This window comes from Chelonia mydas, chromosome 1 (assembly GCF_015237465.2).
Source record: "Chelonia mydas isolate rCheMyd1 chromosome 1, rCheMyd1.pri.v2, whole genome shotgun sequence".
Taxonomy (NCBI): domain Eukaryota; kingdom Metazoa; phylum Chordata; order Testudines; family Cheloniidae; genus Chelonia; species Chelonia mydas.
The window spans coordinates 32,761,964-32,784,830 of record NC_057849.1 but is presented as its reverse complement, the minus strand read 5'-3'; the positions used below and the strand labels follow the sequence as shown (position 1 = coordinate 32,784,830).

At 40.3% G+C, this 22,867-nt stretch overlaps 1 protein-coding gene across 3 annotated transcripts in view; it reads left to right on the top strand.

Moving 5' to 3' along the window:
- Positions 1-22,307, top strand: part of ANGPTL5 (angiopoietin like 5) — a 30,078-nt gene extending 7,771 nt beyond the window's left edge. Inside the window, exons 1-8 of one of the 3 annotated variants that reach the window (XM_007070776.4) lie at positions 2,562-3,220; positions 5,203-5,350; positions 6,140-6,243; positions 6,679-6,772; positions 7,367-7,467; positions 13,247-13,367; positions 19,367-19,552; positions 21,330-22,307. In XM_007070776.4, coding sequence (XP_007070838.2) covers positions 3,122-3,220; positions 5,203-5,350; positions 6,140-6,243; positions 6,679-6,772; positions 7,367-7,467; positions 13,247-13,367; positions 19,367-19,552; positions 21,330-21,649 — 1,173 coding nt within the window. In that variant the 5' untranslated portion in view covers positions 2,562-3,121 and the 3' untranslated portion in view covers positions 21,650-22,307. Of the gene's footprint in view, positions 1-2,561; positions 3,221-5,202; positions 5,351-6,139; positions 6,244-6,678; positions 6,773-7,366; positions 7,468-13,246; positions 13,368-19,366; positions 19,553-21,329 lie in introns of those variants that run through there. The other 2 variants (XM_037889832.2, XM_037889831.2) reach the window with 2 other exon arrangements.
- The last annotated feature ends 560 nt before the right edge of the window (positions 22,308-22,867 follow it).

Genomic DNA, 22,867 nt, shown 5'->3' with positions numbered 1-22,867 from the left:
CAGCAGCGGGGCCAGACACCCACACCCACTCCCTCCAGAGCTCAACTGTGGGGCACCCCCAAGCCCAGATATGCACGTCCCCTTCCCCTATCCCTCAGAGCCCAGCTGCAAGATGCCCCTTAGCCCAGACGCCCGCACCTCCTCCTCCCAGACCTCAGCTGCAGTCCCCCTGCCCAGACACTTGCACTCCATACCCCCCAGAGATCCAAAGGGAGAAACAGCCTGATTCTGGGTCCCGGGCTTGTGTGGCGATTCCTGCATGCCACCTCCTTCCTTCAGGGCTCCCTCCCCCTCCCCTGGCAGTGTGCTCTGCCAGGTCCAACAGCCCCTAGTGGCAGTCAGCAGTTCTGCAGCTCATTTCTGTGGAGGAAAAGGAAATTCTGTGCAAAACCCATTCATTTCTGTGCAAATTCTGCATGTGCAGTGGCACAGAATTCCTGCAGGAGTAACATTCTCTGTAATTAGCTGGTGCAGGGGAGTAAGACAGAGTCTGTCACCCCCTTATTTTCCTGTGTGGGCATGTCCTGTGGGGCACAATTTAGCTCTGTAAACCATGAGCAAGTAAGTTATTGGTGCTCTGATTATATATTATTGTATCTTATTGACACTGTTACAGGGATGTTATGAAGCCCGTTAAAACAAATTAGGGTCTGATTTTGAGAGATGTTGAGCATCCACAGCTGCTGTTGACTTAAGTGAGAATTATAGATTCTCCTGTCAGAATCAGGCCACATACAGTATATTTTTGCTTTTCATGCTGAAAAAAAAAATCATTGGTACAAAGTGAGATTTTTTAATAGCTATTTTCAAACCTTACTGCAGTCAGGGTTACTACAGCATATACCAATTGTTCACTAGCCATGATACTCTCTTAATACAATACCTCAGACTGGGGATTTTTATGTATTGAACCATGGATTCACCAAGGGAAAGTCATGCCTGACTAATCTAATTGCCTTCTATGATGAGATAACTGGTTCTGTGGATGAAGGGAAAGCAGTGGACGTGTTACTCCTCGACTTTAGCAAAGCTTTTGACATGGTCTCCCACAGTATTCTTGTCAGCAAGTTAAAGAAGTGTGGGCTGGATGGATGCACTACAAGGTGGGTAGAAAGTTGGCTAGATTGTCGGGCTCAATGGGTAGTGATCAATGGCTCCATGTTTAGTTGGCAGCCGGTATCTAGCGGAGTGTCCCAAGGGTCGATCCTGTGGCCGGTTTTGTTCAATATCTTCATAAATGATCTGGAGGATGGTGTGGATTGCACCCTCAGCAAGTTTGTGGATGACACTAAACTGGGAGGAGTGGTAGATATGCTGGAGGGTAGGGATAGGATACAGAGGGACCTAGACAAATTGGAGGATTGGGCCAAAAGAAATCTGATGAGGTTCAACAAGGACAAATGCAGAGTCCTGCACTTAGGACGGAAGAATCCAATGCACCGCTACAGACTAGGGACCGAATGGCTCGGCAGCAGTTCTGCAGAGAAGGACCTAGAGGTAACAGTGGACGAGAAGCTGGATATGAGTCAATAGTGTGCCCTTGTTGCCAAGAAGGCCAATGGCATTTTGGGGTGTATAAGTAGGGGCATTGCCAGCAGATCAAGGGACGTGATCATTTCCCTCTATTCAACATTGGTGAGGCCTCATCTGAAGTACTGTGTCCAGTTTTGGGCCCCACACTACAAGAAGGATGTGGAGAAATTGGAGAGAGTCCAGCGAGGAGCAACAAAAATGATTAGGGGACTGGAACTCATGACTTATGAGGAGAGGCTGAGGGAACAGGGATTGTTTAGTCTATGGAAGAGAAGAATGAGGGGGGATTTGATAGCTGCTTTTAACTACCTGAAAGGTAGGTCCAAAGAGGATGGATCTAGACTATTCTCAGTGATAGCAGATGACAGGACAAGGAGTAATGGTCTCAAGTTGCAGGGGGGGAGGTTTAGGTTGGATATTAGGAAAAACTTTTTCACTAGGAGGGTGGTGAAACACTGGAATGCGTTACCTAGGGAGGTGGTGGAATCCCCTTCCTTGGAAGTTTTTAAGGTCAGGCTTGACAAAGCCCTGGCTGGGATGATTTAGTTGGGATTGGTCCTGCTCTGGGCAGGGGGTTGGACTAGATGGCCTCCAGAGGTCCCTTCCAACTCTGTTATTCTATGATTCTATGATATCATACCAAATATCAATCCTCACGTGTACCTGGATCACACAGAAATAGTCAAGTGGATCTTCACTAAACTTTCAAAAACAGTTCAGCTTTGAGGTGAAATCAAGCATGAGGAATTTCAGGCCCAAATTGTACTGTTCTATGTAAAAGATGTAAGTACCTGAATATAAGGCTTATAAATAGGGATTTATTGTTTAGGTGCTTAGTTTTCCTATTTTTCAGATTTTTACGCACATTTACTGGGAAATTTTTTAGGAATAAAAATTGTTTTCCTTGAATTATTTTAAAAACTAGTCCATTCAAAGTCCCTTTAGTTCTGTAGATGTGCTGTCACTGAGTTTGAGACATCTTTAAAGTCCATTAGTCTCCTCTAAAAGCAATTTTCAGTATAGCACAAATGGTAAGTTTTTATAAAAAGCCAATCTCAGATTTTTAACTGCAGTGCATTTTTATCAGTTTTAATTTAAAACCAGAAAATCTACATACTGTATTCTGAAACTGCCTCCTTAACCATAGATATAGCACTGCTAGTGCAAAAATATGGACAGTTTTTTTCTAGGTTAAAGGGTTTATAAAAGGATTTAAACACTAATTAATCATTTTTTCTTTCAACCAGTCCAGCCCACTAAACACAAATAAATATATTTGAAGGCAACGTTTCCCAAGACCTGTCACAATCCTATTACAGTGTAAATGTTAATACATTAGTTGTGTCATATGCAGGTACTAAGCAGTAATTGCTTTCAGGGTCAAAACACTGTTTTAAGTGCAGTATATCAATCTTCTATTCTATGAATAAAATGTGTTTTGTTAAATCGAGGCATAAAAGGACTAATGTGCTGGCTGCTGTTTGTGCTGTACACATTCCCAAATACTTGACTCAGGACTTCATAGTGAACAAGCCTTTCCACAGAAATTTGAAACCCGTTGAAGTGTTTGCGTTTCTTCAAGTAAAAGATGATCCAGTTTAGTGGAACTTCATTGATCTGTCTAAATATCATTTTTTTCTTTGGGGGTGAGACTGTGCTAGGTAATGTCAGACCCTGTTCTACTAAGGTAAGGTTTTCAATTACATTGATTTGATAAGATAGTTAATGCAACTGAATAGAGGTTCTGAACAGTGAGTGATGCTTTTAAAATGTAGATTGTTTTACCCTAGATGGCCTATGATGTATAGAAAAGTTAAATTTCCTCAGAGAAAGAAAAAAATCCTTTAAAATGGCAGCAACAAAGTTAGTTCATTAACAGTGGAACACAGAGACATTCCTCTTAAGGAGTGTTATCTGAGTTTTGAATCTTTGGGCCAGTTTCTGATTTCATTTACATGATCCAGAGTAACTCCATTTGCTTCACTAGAATTATACATATTTATACCTATATAATTGAGATCAGAATCTGACCCTTTGTCTTTTAATAATTGTTTGCTTTTGTTTTTATATAAATACTGGTTAAAATAATAGATTGACCCTGTGTAATTGGACATGGATGCTGGTTAATTCCAACAGCGTGGTTGGTAGTCAGGATGAAACCCTGGACCGAAACTCTATTTCAAGTGGTCTGGTTTTAACTGTTAGGTAAAATTTCCTGCTTCACTTTGTGATTATTTTCAACTAAGAGAGTGGAATCTGCAGTTCAAGAAAGCTACAAATGTATCTGCACAGGAGACACAAGATACAACTAGTAATTCAAGAGATTTTCTAAAATCTGTCAGTTCACAATCTTTTGTAATTTTTGCTTTCACTTTTAAAAATGAAAAACAGGTGCCAAAGAAAAATGTATTCAATTTTATGCCACTGCTGTCCTAGTGCCAAAGGGAGGAATCTGGAGCAGGAAGGGAGAACCAAATATGCTGCAGAAATATTCAGGAATAAATTAAGTTTTCCTTTTAAAATCCTAATACTTTAAGAGTTATGCTTCAGTTTGAACAACACAATAGACAATCACTATGCAGTGTTGTAACAAAACAATAACATTTTAACAACAACAATCTTTAGAGGGCAAAAAACGAATCTGGAGAAAATGTTTGGAAAGTCAATTGCATATTGTCTTTTCTGCAAGGCAGAAACTAGTTCAGAGTTTTTACCTTTATTGTTACAAGTAACACCCATCATTATCAGAGCCCAAAGGGATCAGAGAGAACATGTTTTCAGTGTGTTTACTTTGACAGAACTTTGTGAATAATCAGTTCCCCCTGTTGATGGTGTGGGTTCCACACAGCAACAGGGGAATGAAAAACATTTTAAAAGTGTGAAAATGTTAATATATAACCACAGTGTGGGCAGTGCCTTGAAACTGTTTTTGACCCCTTTCTTTCTTTAGAATTGGCTAGATTTCAAGTTGATAGTGTCCATTTAAACTTTCTGCTCCAGGGGAATTAAAGATATTTTGCTGATGTGGTATGTGATTGTAAATATGAGCTGACTATGTGGGTAGAGTTTATTGACTTTTAGCTGGGTAGAGTTATCCATGTATATCAGTACTTGCCAGGTCGGAGTCTACCTGATGAATTTGTACTATGTACTAGGCAGAGTGGGACTACAATTATGAATAATAAGGGTTAAGCCTGAAGACCTGCTTCTTCACCACAACATAAATAATTTTGTTTAGAAGCAGGGCTTGACCCTGCTAACAAGGACTACTGGATGTGATACTGCTAGGCTTATTTCAGAGTAGCAGCTAGGCTTAGAGCTTGATGTCATGAGCAGTCCCATTAGAGTCAATGGGACTGCTCGCAATATAGCAAGTAAGTATTTGCGAGTTCAGGCCTTAGGTTAACAATGCCAGGAGGTGGAAGCAGCTCACCAGCCAGTTCTTAGGAGCCTTTTAAGATTGTTTTTAAAAGTCTAACTTACTTCTGGCTCAATCCTCTGAGGGGCTGCTGAACAGGAAACATTCAACAGTACCTTGCAGGACTGGGCTCAAACCTCTATGGTCTTTGCTTTGAGTTACTAGCTGGCAATTATTGTCTTTAATTTTTAAGAAGAGGATACAAAGGCAAATTCAAAATATAATCTGTCTTCCATTATTTGGTATAACAGGGTACACCCAATGGCAGTGCTGTGCAAACACCACCCAAGACTGCAGAGAAAAATACATCAACAGCTATTTCAAAACAAAAGGAACAATGCCTTGTGCCATGTGATATTCAAGCTAAAATGTTACGAGGAGAAAAACATTATATGTGCAGTATGTATTCATTAAGAAAAGCCTTTGGGTCAACAACAAACTCACCTATGCTCTATGTACCTATAACAAACTTTAGTTACTTTGATTCTTCCCAAGCACATGGGCCAGCACCACACCTAGCGACTCAGTTTGGGCACCATGCAGAGGATTTACTGATGGGCATAAAAGGGCTGAGACAGTGGTTATCCTTTGTGCAGATACCCAGGTGGAAGAGGACTCCTTGTGCTCTCTCCCCTACCTTGTCAAACCCCGCAGAGCCTGCTGCAATCTGCCACAGAATGTTCTAACAGGTCTCTTATCTTTTCTCTGCCTCTTTTAACATGCATTATTCATCTTCTGTCTGTCTTACATTTAGGTCTATTGGCTTGTGAGCAAAGCCCAGAAGCATGACTGTTGGTAGATGAGCAAAAGATTTGAAGCTATGGTGACAAAAAACCTTAGATATCTATCTGTCTTTTACTTGCATTTGTACTTTTAAGGTATCATTCACATTGTTACCTAAGAATGCTGTAAGAGGCTGAGATTCATCCTTGTGCAGAGAGCCTTTCTGTGGGGACAGATCTTCCACAGGGTCAGCACAACTCCACTGAAGTCAATGGGGCTATACAAATTCATGTCACCTGAGGGCCTAGTCCAGAGCTAATGCACCACTTAGGTCTCACTTAAGCACTCTAAAATAAGACATCTTCAGTGTTCACTTAAACTTCATAAAATAAGCATGAAGTTTATACAGCTTAAAATGGTTCTACAGTTTTAATATTATAGTGGGTGACAATATCTCCTTTTTAGGAAATTTGCAGAACTCTCTTGTTGAATATGCAAGAAGTACAAAAAAACTGGTAAGAAATATGATGGATGACCAACAATCTTCTTTGGATTATCTTTCTAATCAGGTACTAATTTTTATTTATAATATGAAAATTTCTTTTCACTTAGGTCACACATTAATAGTTATTGGGTTATTGTGGTAAATCTAAGTATTTATGGCATGTAAAACGCTGCCATTCTTCTTTGATAGTGTCTAACAACCACTGTGCACTCACTTTGCACACATATAAGGCTCCAACCCAAGTCCCATTGAAGTCCTTTGAAAAATTTCTCTTGACTTAAGTGGCAGTTGGAACAAGTCTTAAATGATTGCTCAAATACAAGGAAGTGGAAAATCAGGCACTCAGCATGGCCTATGGATATGTAAAGTGTGCATCACCCTGCATCATAGAAATGAACTACAGAACATCTGTATAAGGGAAGGAGCAAGTCATAAGAATTCAAATCTCAGTGCTCCAGTCTGAGTGTATTTAAACTCTTGTTTACTTCTAAACTTACAGGTGAGTGAACTTATGAACAGGGTCCTTCTTTTGAATGCAGAAGTTTTGAGAAAACATTTGGATCCACTTCCTTACAAAGCAGTTCAGTCTCATGGTAAGGACTTTTCTTGCTAACCTTTACATCTTTTCTCTTTATCTTTTTAAGTGTCTTGATAAGGAAATGAGAAAAGCAAAGTCAAGAAGATATGGGATTTATAATAGCTACTCAGAAGTGGTTTGTACTGCATAAGCTTTGGAAAACTTATGAACTGTTTTAAAATCTTAATTTTGCAAAAGTACTTTGGATTCTTTTTAAAGAAAATTTATGCCAGATGGATAATATTTGTAGAAAATATCAGGTTTGCTGTCACACAGGTGCTGTGTCCCTTCTGAACTGGGGATGCAGGGTTGTTCAGCACCCTGCAAAATCCTGCTAGTTATGGTTACAAAGATCAACTGCACGAAATGCTTTTTTGTGTGGAAACTTCCTTTTTGTCTATTCTCTGCCTATTTCTGACCTTACTACATTCCAGAGAATACACATTTTCAAAATAAATCTCTGATAAAAGATAATTTTATATTTTACTTGACAACGAAATTTAATTTGAGATCATTCATACATTTACAGCTGAGTGCCTTCCTTTTGTCACAATCTGTATTTGTTATTACAATGTTTAACCTAAATTATATTGAATAATTTGTTCTCTAGGACTGGATTGCACCGATATTAAAGATACCATAGGTTCAGTTGCAAAAACTCCCAGCGGTCTGTACATAATCCATCCAGAAGGATCAAATTACCCCTATGAGGTAATAAAATTATCTCACATATTGGGCATACTTTACTGGAAAATATGTATTTAGAATATGTTGAATAATTTTAAAGTATTTTCCTTGGATATTTCTCATTGTGTGAATAAGAATTATATTAAGAGCCATCTAAGTGGCTCTGCCATAATTACAATTTTGAAATCTTTCCCAGTTCCTGCAAAGAAATATAATCTCTGATACAGGACCATATTCTCTCTTTTAATATACAATGAAAACCACCTGGAAGAAGACTTTAGGTACTTTATATGGCCCCATCAGCATAATAGCCGAGTGCTTCATAACACGCCTTGTATGCAATGTAGTTGTAGCTGTGTCAGTCCCAGGATATTAGAGAAACAAGGTGGATGAGGTAATATATTTAATTGAACCAACTTCTGTGGGTGAGAGAGACAAGCTTTTGAGTTTACAAAGTGCTCTCTCACCAACAGACGTTGGTCCAATAAAAGATATTACCTCACCGACTTTGTCGCCCTCATAACACACCTGTGAGGTGGGGGAAGTGCAATCCTCCCTATTTTACAGGTGGGGAACTGAGGCACAGAGATGTTAAGTGACTTGCCTAAGGTCTCTCAGAAATCTATGGTAGAGCAGAACCTGATCTTGAACATTCTAGGCTAGTGCCATCAACCAATGAATCATCCTTCTTCGCTATAAAACTCCATAGCATTCAGTGAGTGGAAAAGCCATTGCTTTTTTTGCTCTCTTCTTATGAGTTTGAATAAAAGGGCCATGGAAGGGCCATGGAGCATGACTAGACAATGGCACACACCTGCACAAAGACTAAGGAACTGAAAGAAATTCTATCCCCACACCCATAGATGTCAGGGCATTTTCTTGTAATCTTTATTCCCTCTATTAGTTTCTCAAAACTGACAGAGATGCTCTCTTGCAACATGGACACTGGGTTCCTCACTGTGGCTACATAATCCTTTCTTATCTAAGGGCAGGGTACAGGAGTAGAAAAAGAGCTAATGCTGCATTAAGCTATGTGGCCTTTTGCTAGAAAATTTAGGGCTTCTTTCCTTGGGAGCATATAGGGCTGTGGTTTCCTAGCTGCACGGTCCTTTCCCAGCAGCAATGTGAATTTTAAAACCTCATCAGTGCCTTGAAGCCTATGTATGGTTGGGTATGCAAAGCAAACAGCTGTCCCAATCCACATGTTTCCACACTTTTGCTCTCCTCTGTGCCAGTGAGAGAGGTAGTGGGAGAGGATGATGATCTTAGTTCTGATTCTGACCACAAAGTCCAGGTAAAATTGGAACTTGCAGAACCCAAACGACAGACTAAATTCTTATTTTTTTAAAAAGTATTCAATGTCCCATGTTTTTCTTTTGTTTCTGCTTCTGGGTGCTCTGTTTGCAGAAGTCCATATGTGTTTGCTGCGATTTGGCATTGCATCTACAGGCCTTTCCACTTTAATTTTGCATATACATGTCTGGGGATAGTCAGTTATTGGAAGAAGAATGGAGGGCAAAACAAATACTACAGTATAATACTTAATTATAGATACTTCGCTGTTGTAACAAAACAGGGATGGGGGAAGCAGGTAGAAACATCCCATCCATCCCTAGCCAATTGGTACCTGTGATGGGGAATATAAACCACACACTGGGATGGAAGCGGTTGAAAGACAACACTTGGTCCAGCTACCCCTGCCCCTCCAACCTTGCAGAGCATACTCCAACTGGAGACAGGGTTGAAAAGGGAACAACCCAGCTCAGAAGGCTGGAGAGGAGTACATACCTATGCTGCAGGCTCATGCCAAAAGGGGCTAGAGATGCCCTGAAGTACCAGGACTGTATGAGCCTGGTTGGGGCTGACATTTTGGTTTCCTTTTTCTTTTTCCTTATCTGGGACCAGAAATGGAGGGAGAAATGGTAGGAAGCAGCCCAGGGAGGATAACTCAAAAAGTCCCCCCCCCCACCTCCAGGGGTCAATGCTACTGAACCTCCTAGGGCCCTGGGTTGGAGTTTGGTGGAGTGGGTGGGCTGGTGTCCCCTACCACTACCCCATGACTGAGTGGATGCTAACCACTAGGCCACCCAGCCCATTGAGGACCTTACTGTTGTATCCCACAAAATAGTCACAAAACTCAGAGCCCAAACCCATAGTCCTGTGCAGACAAAACTGTCATATATGGTGAAATCTAATGAAAGGGCTAAAGGAGGACCTTGGGAGCCCTCAAAAGTAGCAGAAATGTGGTTCTTCTGGGCAGGGGAGTCCAAGCTGCAGAGGCTACACAGCGTATCTGGGTTCCACCTGGTACTGAAGAACTCTGTCCTTCAGTAGTTCTCTCACCACAATGTAGGGGATAGGGCTTAGGACCAAAAAAAAAAAAAAAAAATCTATCCAGAATCACCAGCCAATTCTACCCATGGAAATGGACTGCAGAGGCCACAGATGCTACTAAAGCAGAGGTAGTGTCCACAGAGCAGTTGCGTTAATGGTCCATAGATTCTTGCAAGGAGGATTCTCTCTGTCCCAATTCCAGGCAGACCCACTGCACAAAACTCATGTATTTCAGGCTTTCTTCAGGAGTCAGGATTTGGCTCTGAAGTAGAGGGTTCCATTTGAGAAAACTATTCATGCCTTTTCCAAAATCAGCTGTTTACTGGAGGAGATATAACTATTATCTCTCAGTGAGAAAAGAGATTGCTCAGTCCATTTGCTGTAATTTTTCGCTTCAAGTGGTTAAATTATTACCTGTTTCAGAGCATAGTGCAAACCCTTCTGAAATGAAAAAGTTCTTTTCACTTCAAAAGCATTTTTGACACTTTTCTACATTTGGTGCTTACTGCCAATGTCTGAAGATATGGGAGATATCAAGTAAGTGGGGAGATTCCTTAAAATACTGACAGAGTCAGGAGACAAAGGGAAAAATAGTCATAAATTAATTATAACCATGAAGGAACAATAAATAATGAGAACAAAACCTTCACTTACAGAAAGGTATCTCATTTCATGTTTAATAGATGCCACACAGATCTGAATGCAGATCATGCTGACAGGATCTCCCTGAGAATGTCCAAAAGTATGGGTGTGTATTTTATTAAAGAATGATATTAAAGGGAAGGATTCTCTGCTCCTTGAAGTCTTTAAACCACGATTGAGGACTTCAATAGCTCAGACATAGATGAGAGGTTTTTCGCAGGAGTGGGTGGGTGAAATTCTGTGGTCTGCATTGTGCAGGAGGTCAGACTAGGTGATCATAATGGTCCCTTCTGACCTTAGTATCTATGAATCTATGAAAAGAGTTTAATGTAAAACCGCCTATGGGATAAGGCATAAAAAGAGCAAAAGACAAACATGTGTTTGTAATTAAAGCTTAAAATATAGAAGAACAAAAGATTCAAGAATTTAAGACATAAACCTGTAGACAAAATAACTAATAATTCATTTCTAAGGCTTGACTCATAGTCAAAAGCTGTGGAAGGCTTGTAAAACATAACTAAATGAAAAAATTACAAAAAAGACAGTATGTCCCAATAAAAAAAATACCAAAGCCAGCATGACAGTATTAATTTCAGTAACCAGTTATCCAACAACAATAAACAAAAAGCCCCTCAAACAATCAGGAACTAAAATAGAAAACAAAATATCTTTAGTCTTCTCACAGTTTTGGGGTGACTGTACTTTGTCTCCCTCCTGTGGTCTGCTCTAGGAATGCCATTAAGCTCTCAGGCCATCACCTCTCTATGGGTAGAGAACTGTATCCTTCTCTCTTCAGATTGGGGTTTTTAGGCTGCCTCTGTAGTTCATTGTGATTCTCCCAGCAAGCAGGTCTGACTTGCTCTAGCCCCTGCACTGTGCTTTCTTTCCACGGGTTAGGGCCAGCTCAAAGCATCCAGGAAGTTGACTTACTCAGCTACTTGAGGATTCAGAAATGCCCAGGTTGTGTAGAGTCAGCATAATGAGCTCTATCCCCCTCCTGGCTCCCACATAGGGGACATTTCCAGAGGAAAGAGGGCCTGGATAGAGAGCTGCAGTATTCCTACAGTCCCTGGTTGCAGGAAAACCCAGTTGGGGCCATAAGAGCTGGGAGCAGCAGAGTGCAGCCCTGAGGCTGCTGTAATTTGTGCTAAGGTCCAAACTGGCTCCCATCCAGACTCAGGCTCAGGCTCTGGGAGTGGCAAAGGTGGCCAATGTTACAGCTCCTCTCCTTTGCTTTGCTGGATGCTGCTGTGGCACAGCTAAGGATCTGGCTCATAAACTTTCTGCTGCTTTCACTCAGCAGAAAATGGAGACAATTTACTAAACTCGCTCCAGGATTCTTTCCTTTACTTATATTCTTATCAGTTATTGAGCAACAACAGTGTAGTCGGTACTTACCCTTGTTGTAATGAGTACGCCCACTGATTTATGTCTCTGAGACGTTCAGTTCCATTAGTGTTAGTAACATTGGGAGCCTTGAAATATATAAGTCACTGTCTGCAGCCATCATTTTAAGCCCTGTGAACAAGTTTAGGTGACGTGGTGTCCAAGATGGTGTACACTATTCTGCACTAGGGCTCCTAATGTTGATAACACCTGTGCAGCTGAACTAGCATTGGTTATGGTGGGAAATATTTGAAAAATGTCTTTAGTGTACTGACGATGGGTGAGTATGCCAATATTGTCAGGGTATATTGGGGTTCAGAAGGTTTTGAATGGCAGGAGAAAGTGAAGCACAGGCAGGTGGGAGGGATAGCTCATTGGTTTGAGCATTGGCCTCCTAAATCCATGGTTGTGAGTTCAATCCTTGAGAGGGCCATTTAGGGATCTGGGGCAAAAAATTGGGGATTGGTCCTCCTTTGAGCAGGGGATTGGACTACATGTCCTCCTGAGGTCCCTTCCAACCCTGGTATTCTATGTGATACTCCCTACTGGGGAATGTGATCTCACATGCATTGGCTCTAGTTCTAACACACCCGAAAACATAAATTTTATTAAGGTCCCAGTACAGCAAAAAACTTTAAGCATGTGAGTAGTCCCATGGCATTCAATGGGACTACACACTTGCCTATGTTAAGCATGTACTTAAGTGCTTGATTGGATCAGGATCTATTTTATGCAGAGTTTTCCATCCCACTAGGGTGAATTAGTGTGATTCTGATATGTCTGAAAAGAAGCTCTTTCTTTACTTCCTATATCTGGTGAGTCCTTCAGTTAGGAGCCTGTGTTTCCCATGCATAACAAACAATGCTGGAAAGGAAAAAAAAATCAGATAAGAAGTTGTTTGGAAAACTAAATTAAGAGGACCAGTAGGAAGCAAAGGAGAAAAATGCACAAAATGGTGATGAAATATTTGTTGCCTTTAATGTCTTTTTTCCAGTTTGTTCTGCTGAAGTAGAAATGTAATACTGAATATTCTTGCACATATAAGTAATTAATACATACCCACGGCAAATATTTCCAGTTCAAACGGAGATAAATAGAAATGTAGTAGAATGTTTATTGGTGTGTGTGTCTGTGTCTACATACATACTTCCCCCAACACATCTGATAATATATTTATTTATATATATGAAAGGTGGTTCCACTAGTTCAGTAATTCTCTGATCAAGCCTTCTGATCAATTAACAGGCAATATAGAAAATTCTTATAACATTATTGGTTCCAGGCATTTATCTTAGAGTACTTTTGCTGATACATTTTAAAGGGATGTTATTTTGGAAAATTCTGAATGTCCTGCTTTCTAAAAGTTATTTTCCATGTTGCAGCTGCATCAGTAAGTGGTTCATCGGAGGATATTCTCTAGCCATTCATGTTTCTGTTCTAGGTTTTGTGTGATATGGATTTTAAAGGAGGTGGATGGACTGTGATTCAGAAAAGAACCGATGGGGTAATTGACTTCCAAAGAAATTGGTCAGAATACTTGGATGGATTTGGAGATCTTTCAGGTACTAATTTAATATGTTAAAGAGATAAATGTTCTACATTTTCCAGATTCTAAGTATATTTTCTTATTGTAAGAAAAAAAGGGCTTTGGACCCAATCATGATGTCCTAATGCTGATGACACTCCTGTGATGACCCCGCCTGGGATGCAACCTAGAACTGGGGTACCACTGAGTCCTCTGTCTCACCAGCATGGGTGCCCTCTCACACTGTGCTACTGGGACAAGCTGCAGACCACTCCCCAAGTTCTGCACTCTCACAAACCTTTACACAGGCAAGGCCCCACCCAGCTGCAGTTACATGAAGGCTTCTCCTCAGCTTCACAGCCTGGGACTCCAGAGCTGTACTGTCTTGCCCTGGTCAAAAGCCTGACCAGTATAAATTTATTACCCAGTCTGACCCCCCCTCAATGTGGAGAGGAATGTGTAAAAGCCTTTGTTAACTGAGCTGAGGTTTTCCCCCAAGCACTTCACTCAAACCACACTGTTTTTATGTAAAATATAAATAGATTTTAAGTGATTAAGTGATAGGTGTACAGATCAAAGAAGATCACCTAGGAAATAAACAAAAACAATCTAAATTCTCTAAACTGGTTAGGATTTGAATCAAGCAGTGTCTCACTCACCCTGTTAGATAATACAAACAACCCACCAAGCTTCCATACAGAGGCAGGCTTAGGGCCCCCCTTCCCCAGTTCAGTCTTTGTTCCTGAGGCCTTTTCAGGTGCTGTGTTGTAAGAGGAGTGAAGCCAATTCCTGATGTCACTTCCCCCTTTTATATAGTCTTCCAACTTGCTGGAAAGATCCTTTGCGGTGACATATGTCACACAGTCTCCCTTGGGTATGTGCTATCTCTGAAAGTTTGCATTGTACGCCAGTGGTGGATTTAGAGTTAGTGAGGCCCTGTGCGCAGCTTCGTTTTCGCCCCTCCCCCTGGGACCCAGCCAAGAAAAAGAACATTCTCTCTTATCTCGCCCTGTTTTTCATTCTTTTTTCCTTCACTTTCCTGCTATATTATAAGTAATAGGAAGTAAATGAAAATAAAGTGAGGTACCTTGATTGTTTTTGTAGTCTAACTTTTTTTTCCACAGACCACCTGAAAATTGCTGAGGGTCTCAGCGGACCGCTTAATGATCTTCCCAAATGTTGTTTGTACCGTTAGCTAACTATTGTCAAGTGCTTTGGATAAGAGCGCTTTATAAAAAAAACTTACTAACTTTTCCTCACTCCACCTGAATGGAGTTCTTGGACCACAGTTTGAGAACTTCTGGTCTATATGAAAACTTTAATTTGCATTAAGCTAATGTGAAAAATGTGTAAAAATAAGAAGTATAGATGATACATGAATGGAAAAATAAGAGTTTACTTCCTCTGAAGAAACTTATTCAATTTGAAAAAAAAAATTATTTGAATAGCTTCTTTTCCTACACTTTTTCTTTACAAAATCATCAATTAAGTCATTGTAAGTAATATTTTGTAAAGATGCATTTTCAATTGTCAATATTGCCAAACTTGTCAAATGTTCCTGACTCATCATATTTCGCAAATAATTTTTAATTCGTTTCAATACAGAAAAAGAATGTTCACTAGAAGAATTTGTGACCAGTATTGTTAAAAATATTTTCAGAATGGTTTCTATATTTGGAAAGGTTGCCTGCAAACCGTCACGTTCAAGTCTATACAAATCAGCTGGTGATCTCAAAGCACAGACCTCATCATTTTCGATAAAATGAATGAAATGTTTCACTTTATCTTCAAAAAGATTTGTGTCTATGTCCTCTGGGTAGAATTCACTTAATTTCTTACTCTAGTGGCTTTTAGCATTTTCATCCATACTTCTGTCAAAAAACATGCAAAATAAAACAATTTTTTTTAAGAGATTCATCTCTACTCTGCAATTGCACTATTATTGTGTCACAAATAACATTGACGTCTCAACGATGATCTTCTCTTTCCCTTTTAAATTGATTTAATTATCTCTAGTTTCATCGAAAAATAACTTCCTGGTTTTTTTTTTTTTACGCTTCTTGTCAGATATATCAGAGGAACCTATATTTTCTGTTCTGCTTCCACCAAGCTATAGTAATTTCAAACTACTATGACAAAACTTTTAACTGAGGCTAACAATTGTGCAGCATTCAGTCAATTTGTATCAACCTTTTGCAGCAATTTGCTGACGGCATTAATTCTTTGAAGTAAACGGTTCCACAAAAGACTAAAAACAGCAATATCATACTTTTCAAACTTTTCTGCTAAGGATTTTGCTTCAGTTTTCATACGCGGTTTTTCAGAATTTGGTGTGACTATGTCTAATAAGGTTTTCTTTATATCATCATAGCTCATTTTCAAAGCCAAAACAGCATCTGCATGAGCAGACCACCTGGTGTCACAAATTCTTTTGACTGTCAAATGTTTTCCATTTGCCTGCTCCAAGCATGATTGTAACATACTCCACCAATGTGTGGCAACCAAAAAAAAGGCATACATATTATGAACAAAGTCAAAAAAATGTGTAGCTCCCTCACAAGATTCGGCTGCAGCATTGCAGATTAAATTTAAGGAATGGCTGGAACATGGTATGAATAAAGCAGATGGGCTTTCATTGTTCAGTCTTGCCTGTAGACCTGAATATTTTCCTGCCATATTTGCGGCATTATCAAAGCTCTGCCCACCACAGTGTTTGATGTCCAAACCTAAATTTGCAATGATTTCCAAAACAGTTGTCTCTAGACATTCAGAAGTGTGGGATTTTAGCGGGACAAAACAAAGAAATCGCTCTACAACTTCACCATTGCCGGCCACATATCTTAAAATTAATGTTAATTGGTTTACATGACTCACATCTGGTGTTGAATCAACTATTATGGAATAATACTTGGCATCCTTTACCTCATCAGTGAATTGGTTTCTGAGCCGCTCTGCCATTATAGTGATGAATTCATCGTAGGTTTGGTGCATTAAAAAGTTGGTCTTCCCTGAGCCACAATACTGATAATTAGTCAAATGTTCTTTGAGAAAATCATCAAATTCACTAAGATATTCAAGACAGGGTAAAAAATTACCTTTTTGATTTGACAGTGATGACTCAGTCCCAAAGACGACAGCAGTTTGATCGTGGCAACAACACGTCTCAGCACTTTCCTCCAATAAGCACGCTCCTTTTCAAACTGAGCCGATAACACAGAATCAATTCTTCCAGATAATTTACACCTTTGAACGAACTTACACATAGCATTAATATGAGCTTTGGGAGTTTCATGATCAGCAATATGTCTTGCAATGTTTCTGCAATTAGAGTGCCTGTTGATGAATGTTTGCTTTCCTTTACTATGGTTAGGGAATAATTTGCAAACATAACAGGAGACTGCCTTACTGGTTTCCGAAAAAATCAACCAATTTCTCATTTCTGTCATCCCATTTTTCTTCATCCTCAGAAAATGGGACTCATGAAGACCTCTAAATTGCTTTTGTCCTCCAACCTCATACTCTTTTCTCAAATTTTCCATATTACCTACGTTTTTTGGTTTATTTTCTAAGAAATATTCTGTCATATCCAATGAAACAGATTTTAGTCAAAATGCAATGTCTTCAGGGAAGGTTTCTTCCCTTACTTCGACAAAATTACCATTTTTTTTGTGGTCCATTGTCACTTCAGAGTCCACTTGTTCAACCTTTGCAGTCGTCGTGGTATCCCCACAACTCGGCAAGTGATCAGATAATTCAGATGTTTCCTCGCCCATACTTTTTGATGAATGTCCACTATTCAATACTTCAAGCTTTTTAAAATAAGATGACAAACTGTCTTTTTGCTTAGCTTTGTCTTCTTGCCTCGCCTTCATTTTTTTTGCGTTTTTGACTGCCAGACTCATAGTGTCACTTCATTATTGCTAAAAAACTGACCTTGATTTTAGGCAGATTAAAAATGTCTGAAAGATCCAGGGCGTAGCCATGGGTGGTCCTGTGTGGGCCGTGGACCACCCAATTACGTTTAACGCCAGTGGCACTGGAACATTTTTAATAGCGGGGGTGCTGAAAGCCAGACCCCTGTCCACCCCAGGCATGGGTCCAGATCTGGGCATGGGCCGTGGGGTGGCAGCGAAGCCCTTAGAGCCCCAGGTGTGGGGCGGCAGCCGGGACCCCGGGCGCCCTGGACACAGTGCATGAGCAGAGCCACCATGGGGCTGGAGAAGGAGACACCAAGATCTTCATGGCTGAGGACAGCTTCGGACACCCCGGCAGTCCTGTGCTGGCCAGCCTGGAGAAGCAGGCAGAGACCCACGTAGGCTGAACAGCCACCTGAAGGCGAGGGGCGGGGGCACAGATCCATCGGCAGCCACCTGAGCACCCCTGAGCATCTGCACGCTGATCTCTGCTCGCCTCCCTTGGCAGCTGGGTCTTGCAAAGTAGGCGGCTGCCTATACCCCTTAGCCATCGCGGCCGCGCTGCAGCCCCAGTGGCCGGCCTTGGGCACCTCCCTGTCTCCCCAGGTGCCCTGGTGGTTCTGTGCTCTTAACAATATGTTTTAACGTAAGTGGTGTGGCGCAGGGCGGCAGCAGAGCCCTGCATAAAATGTGGGGGTGCTGCAGCACCCCCCACAGCCCTTGTTCCTGCGCTTAAGTTTTGGCTCCCCCTGTTGTTGGGGGCCCCGTGCCATGGCATGGTATTTTTGGGGGTAAATCCTCTCCTGTTGTACACAGTTCTTGAGGTAATCCTTGTGAGTGTTTGTATTCTCCTCAGTGAGACAGCCATGTTGTTTGGCCTTTATGTTGTTGTACCTGAAAGGCTGCTTGTGAGTGTTCCCAACCTCACAACATGTTTCAGTGACACATACATAGCGAAACTTCGTAGCTTCATATACAGTGAGAGCACATACAACTTAACAGGATATTAATGTTCAACAGATTAAAACTTCTAAAATGATACCTCACAAGGCCTACTTTGTACAAAATATATCACAATTATGTATTAATATGGTGAATTTGGGGTGCAGAGTGTCTCTTTGGGGCACACACTGTCCCAACTCCCACTGAATTCCATGGGATTTTTAGCTGCAAAAGGGCTGGAGGATAAAATGTATCCCCCCCCCCCCAATTCATTTCATACTTAAAAAGGCTGTACTGTTTTTGCTCATACTCCAGTTTTTTTCTCCTGAAGCAGAGCCCAGGCCCTGTAAAATTTCATCCCAATAGCGGCAAGTTTCTGAAAGTTGTGAGCAAATGAAAAGATCAGAAAATGAAAGATCTCTAAGGACAGATCCTCCTTCAGAGGAGTACCAGGTCTTGTTAAAGGCAGAAAAGCTCACAATTTTTCAGCTTCAGAAACAATCACAACCCATGCTGGCCAAGCTTTCATGGTTTGAAGCTCATGAATGCATCAAACCTCAAACACATTCTCATCAAGAGGGTTTGAGATTTGATGCTGTTCTAACATTTAGCAACGTTACTGTTAAGGTTGACACTGGATTATGTGTGGCCAAGCAGACAATCCACCCGATTTTTTGTACACCTGCAATGTATACTGAGGACAGTTCTTGCTTCTATATATATATGTCACTGAGGCCATGTCTACACTATTGGCTAAATGGGCACCGCTGCGATTGATAGAGCAGTGTTGATTTAGCGGGTCTGGTGAAGACACACTAAGTTGATAGGAGAGCACTCTCCCGTCGATGTCTGTACTCCACCTCCCCGAGAGGCGGAAGCTATGTCGATGGGAGTGCATCTGAACTAGCGTAAATTAGGTCAACTAACTGCGTTAGTGTAGACCAGCCCTAAGTAAGGACATGTGTGCAGGAGAATCCAGTTCATGGATTTTCATGATGAACTAGAGAACCTTCTTCTCCTTCCTAAGCCTTTTAAGTAAGTATGTTCCTTTCAACCAGCACAATATTCATTACTTTTGGTCCAGGAAGGGAAATAGAGTAGGGAAAATGGAAGAGATAATTTTGCTTCTATAGATATTTTTTACAAAGTTTATTTGATTTATATTTTCTTTATTTCACAGGGGACTTTTGGCTTGGACTGAGGAAAGTTTTTCTTATATTAAATCAGAAAACAACAAGCTTTATGCTTTATGTGGGTTTAGAATCTGAACATGACACATATGCCTATGCATCTTATGACAACTTTTGGCTAGAGGATGAAGCGTGTTCCTTTAAAATCCATTTAGGCCGTTATTCAGGAACTGCTGGTAAGATCACAGTCCTAAGTATTAAAATAAGTCTGTCTAAAAAAGGTGGAGATGATGAAATATTAAGTTAGGATAATATGAAAAATGTCCATTTCTAATTTGTGTTTTTCTATAAAATAAATTATTTCTGTGCATGATGAATTTTAAAGCTGTGAAAGTGAGTGACTGTTAATGTTATGGTGATTGGTTGGACCAAGGTTTATTTTTTATGTAGGCATATTCCCTCCCATCCCACCCTGTCAAGGTTCCTTCCCCACTCTGAACTCTAGGGTACAGATGTGGGGACCTGCATGAAAACCTCCTAAGCTTATTTTTACCAGCTTAGGTTAAAACTTCCCCAAGGTACAAACTATTTTACCTTTTGCCTTTGTACTTTATCGCTGCCACCACCAAACGTCTAACAGATATATAATTGGGAAAGAGCCCATTTGGAAACGTCTTTCCCCCCAAAATACTCCCAAGCCCTACACCCCCTTTCCTGGGGAAGGCTTGATAAAAATCCTCACCAATTTGCATAGGTGAACACAGACCCAAACCCTTGGATCTTAAGAACAATGCAAAAGCAATCAGATTCTTAAAAGAAGAATTTTAATAGAAGAAAAAGTAAAAGAATCACCTCTGTAAAATCAGGATGGTAAATACCTTACAGAGTAATTAGAGTCAAAACATAGAGAATCCCTCCAGGCAAAACCTTAAGTTACAAAAAGACACAAACAGGAATCTATATTCCATTCAGCACAGCTTATTTTCTCAGCCATTTAAAGAAAACAGAATCTAACGCATATCTAGCTAGATTACTTACTAAGTTCTAAGACTCCATTCCTGTTCTGTCCCCAACAAAAGCATCACACAGACAGCGAGAGAGAGGGTTTGTTTCTCCCTCCTCCCAGCTTTTGAAAGTATCTTGTCTCCTCATTGGCCATTTTGGTCAGGTGCCAGCAAGGTTATCCTAGCTTCTTAACCCTTTACAGGTGAAAGGGTTTTTCCTCTGGCCAGGAGGGATTTTAAAGGTGTTTACCCTTCCCTTTATATTTATGACACACCCCAAGAAGGAATTTGAGTAAATTCAAGTTAAGTGTGAGATATATAATGCAATAAAGGTCTGATTCTTTAGTTGCTGGAAATGGTCCACCTTGATTATCACCACAAAAGGTTTTTTCCCCCCTGCTCTCCTGCTGGTAATAGCTCACCTTAAGTGATCACTCTGGTTACAGTGTGTATGGTAACACCCATTGTTTCATGTTCTCTATGTATATAAATCTCCCCACTGTATTTTCCACTGAATGCATCCGATGAAGTGAGCTGTAGCTCACGAAAGCTTATGCTCAAATAAATTTGTTAGTCTCTAAGGTGCCACAAGTACTCCTTTTCTCTTTTTTCCCATTTCCCCATTTTTTGTTTCTATCTTTCAGGACAGAAAGCTCTAGATTACATGCATGCTAAGTTCTTATTGTTAGAAAGCCACATTAAAGCCACAATCTGTTCTGACTCTTTTCAAATTCTCCAGCACTTCTCAGTATCCCTCCTGGTTTCAGTTATAACTATTTCTTTCTCTTCCTCTCTCTCCAGTACATAACTCTCCCTCTCCTCCTCTCTCTCTCACACACAATTGTGGTGTCATGCCACAACACATCACCCTGGATGTTTGAAGAAGCACAGCTTTCTAACAAATGAGGATAAAAAAGGCAATTTATGCATTAATTTAGAGGGCTTTGTTTTTGAACAAAATAATTATCTTAACGTCTATGGCAGTTTCTTTCTGGTCTGTTTCACTCAGGTGATGCATTTCGAGGATACAGAAAGGAAGATAACCAGAATGCAATGCCCTTCAGCACATTTGATGTAGATAATGATGGATGTAACCCAGTATGCTATCTCCAAGAGCAGCCTGTGAAGAGCTGCAGTAATTTCAGTGATAACACTGGCTGGTGGTTCAATCAGTGTGGCCTTGCAAATCTCAATGGTGTTCATCATTTCACGGGAAAGTTTCTTGCAACAGGGATTCATTGGGATACATGGGCAGAGAATAATAAACCAATCAGAATTAAATCAGTTTCAATGAAAATTAGAAGAACCTATAATCCGTATTTCAAATAGCAGCCTATTAGGATAGAATTATAGCTCTTCTAGCAATTATACTGGTTGATATATCAGCATAATCTTAAAGCCTCTCACTTGTAGTTAATCCAGTCTTATGAATTATTTTAACTATTTACATGCAGTACTACTTAATCAATTTTATTTCCATTATGAAATTATGCCTGATATTATAATACTGTATGTCAGTATAGCTCAGTGGGTTAGCACCCTCACCTCTGAATGAGAAGGTCCTATGTGTAATATTTATCATATGAGCACAAGGCTTTTCTCATTCATTAATCTCTATTCAGCTCCCTCTTATGAAATTTCTCAGAACTGGTGGCAGCATTTTAAAACACACGTCTTTGCATTTCACATTTTTTAAAAATAATAAAGTGACAGTAATGCTGACTTTTGAAATTAGTTTCTCTGCATATCTGAGTTACCAAGAAACAATCAGAAAAAAAAAGTATTATCAGTAAAATGCAGCAAAACACAGTTGTCATTAAGATAATTTAGAAAATTATTTCCTTTATCTGGCATAAATTTCCAGACTCCTGCAATCCTTATTTAAGCAAGACTCTCATGGACTTCAATAGAAGCCCCATTAGGGTTAACAAGTGAGTCCTTAATATGTAAAACAGATTTAGGGCTTTTTAATGGCCTAAATTATGAATTCACTAAAAATGAATGCATGCATGACATGCATGATCACCAACAGAACTTGTAGGAATTTCAAAATGTCTTTGAAATTGTAATTTTTGGAACTATGGACCTGATCGTGCATCTCTCGCTCTATAGAAGTGCCTGTTATATTAAGTAATCTGGATTGTTTGTATTTTTTTCTGTCGGTAAAAATGCAGGGCTATCAATAAAAATATGAATATTGTCAGACAAATTGTTGTTTCAGAGTCTGGCATCCTTGTTGCACAAAGTAAATGTCCCTATTTCATCCATCTTTTGCTTCAGTTTTAGTCAGGAGTAACTGTCATAAGCAATGTTGTAAACCTAAGAAGGGTGTCTATGGGCCACATTCTCCACAATCTTGCACCCTGGGTTATCATTTACATCTGTAAAAAGTGAGTGTAAAACAGTGGTTCTCAAAGCCGGTCTGCCGCTTGTGCAGGAAAAGCCCCTGCTGGGCCGGACCGGTTTGTTTACCTGCCGGGTCTGCAGGTTTGGCCGATCATGGCTCCCACTGGCCGCGGTTCACTGCTCCAGGCCAGTGGGGGCTGC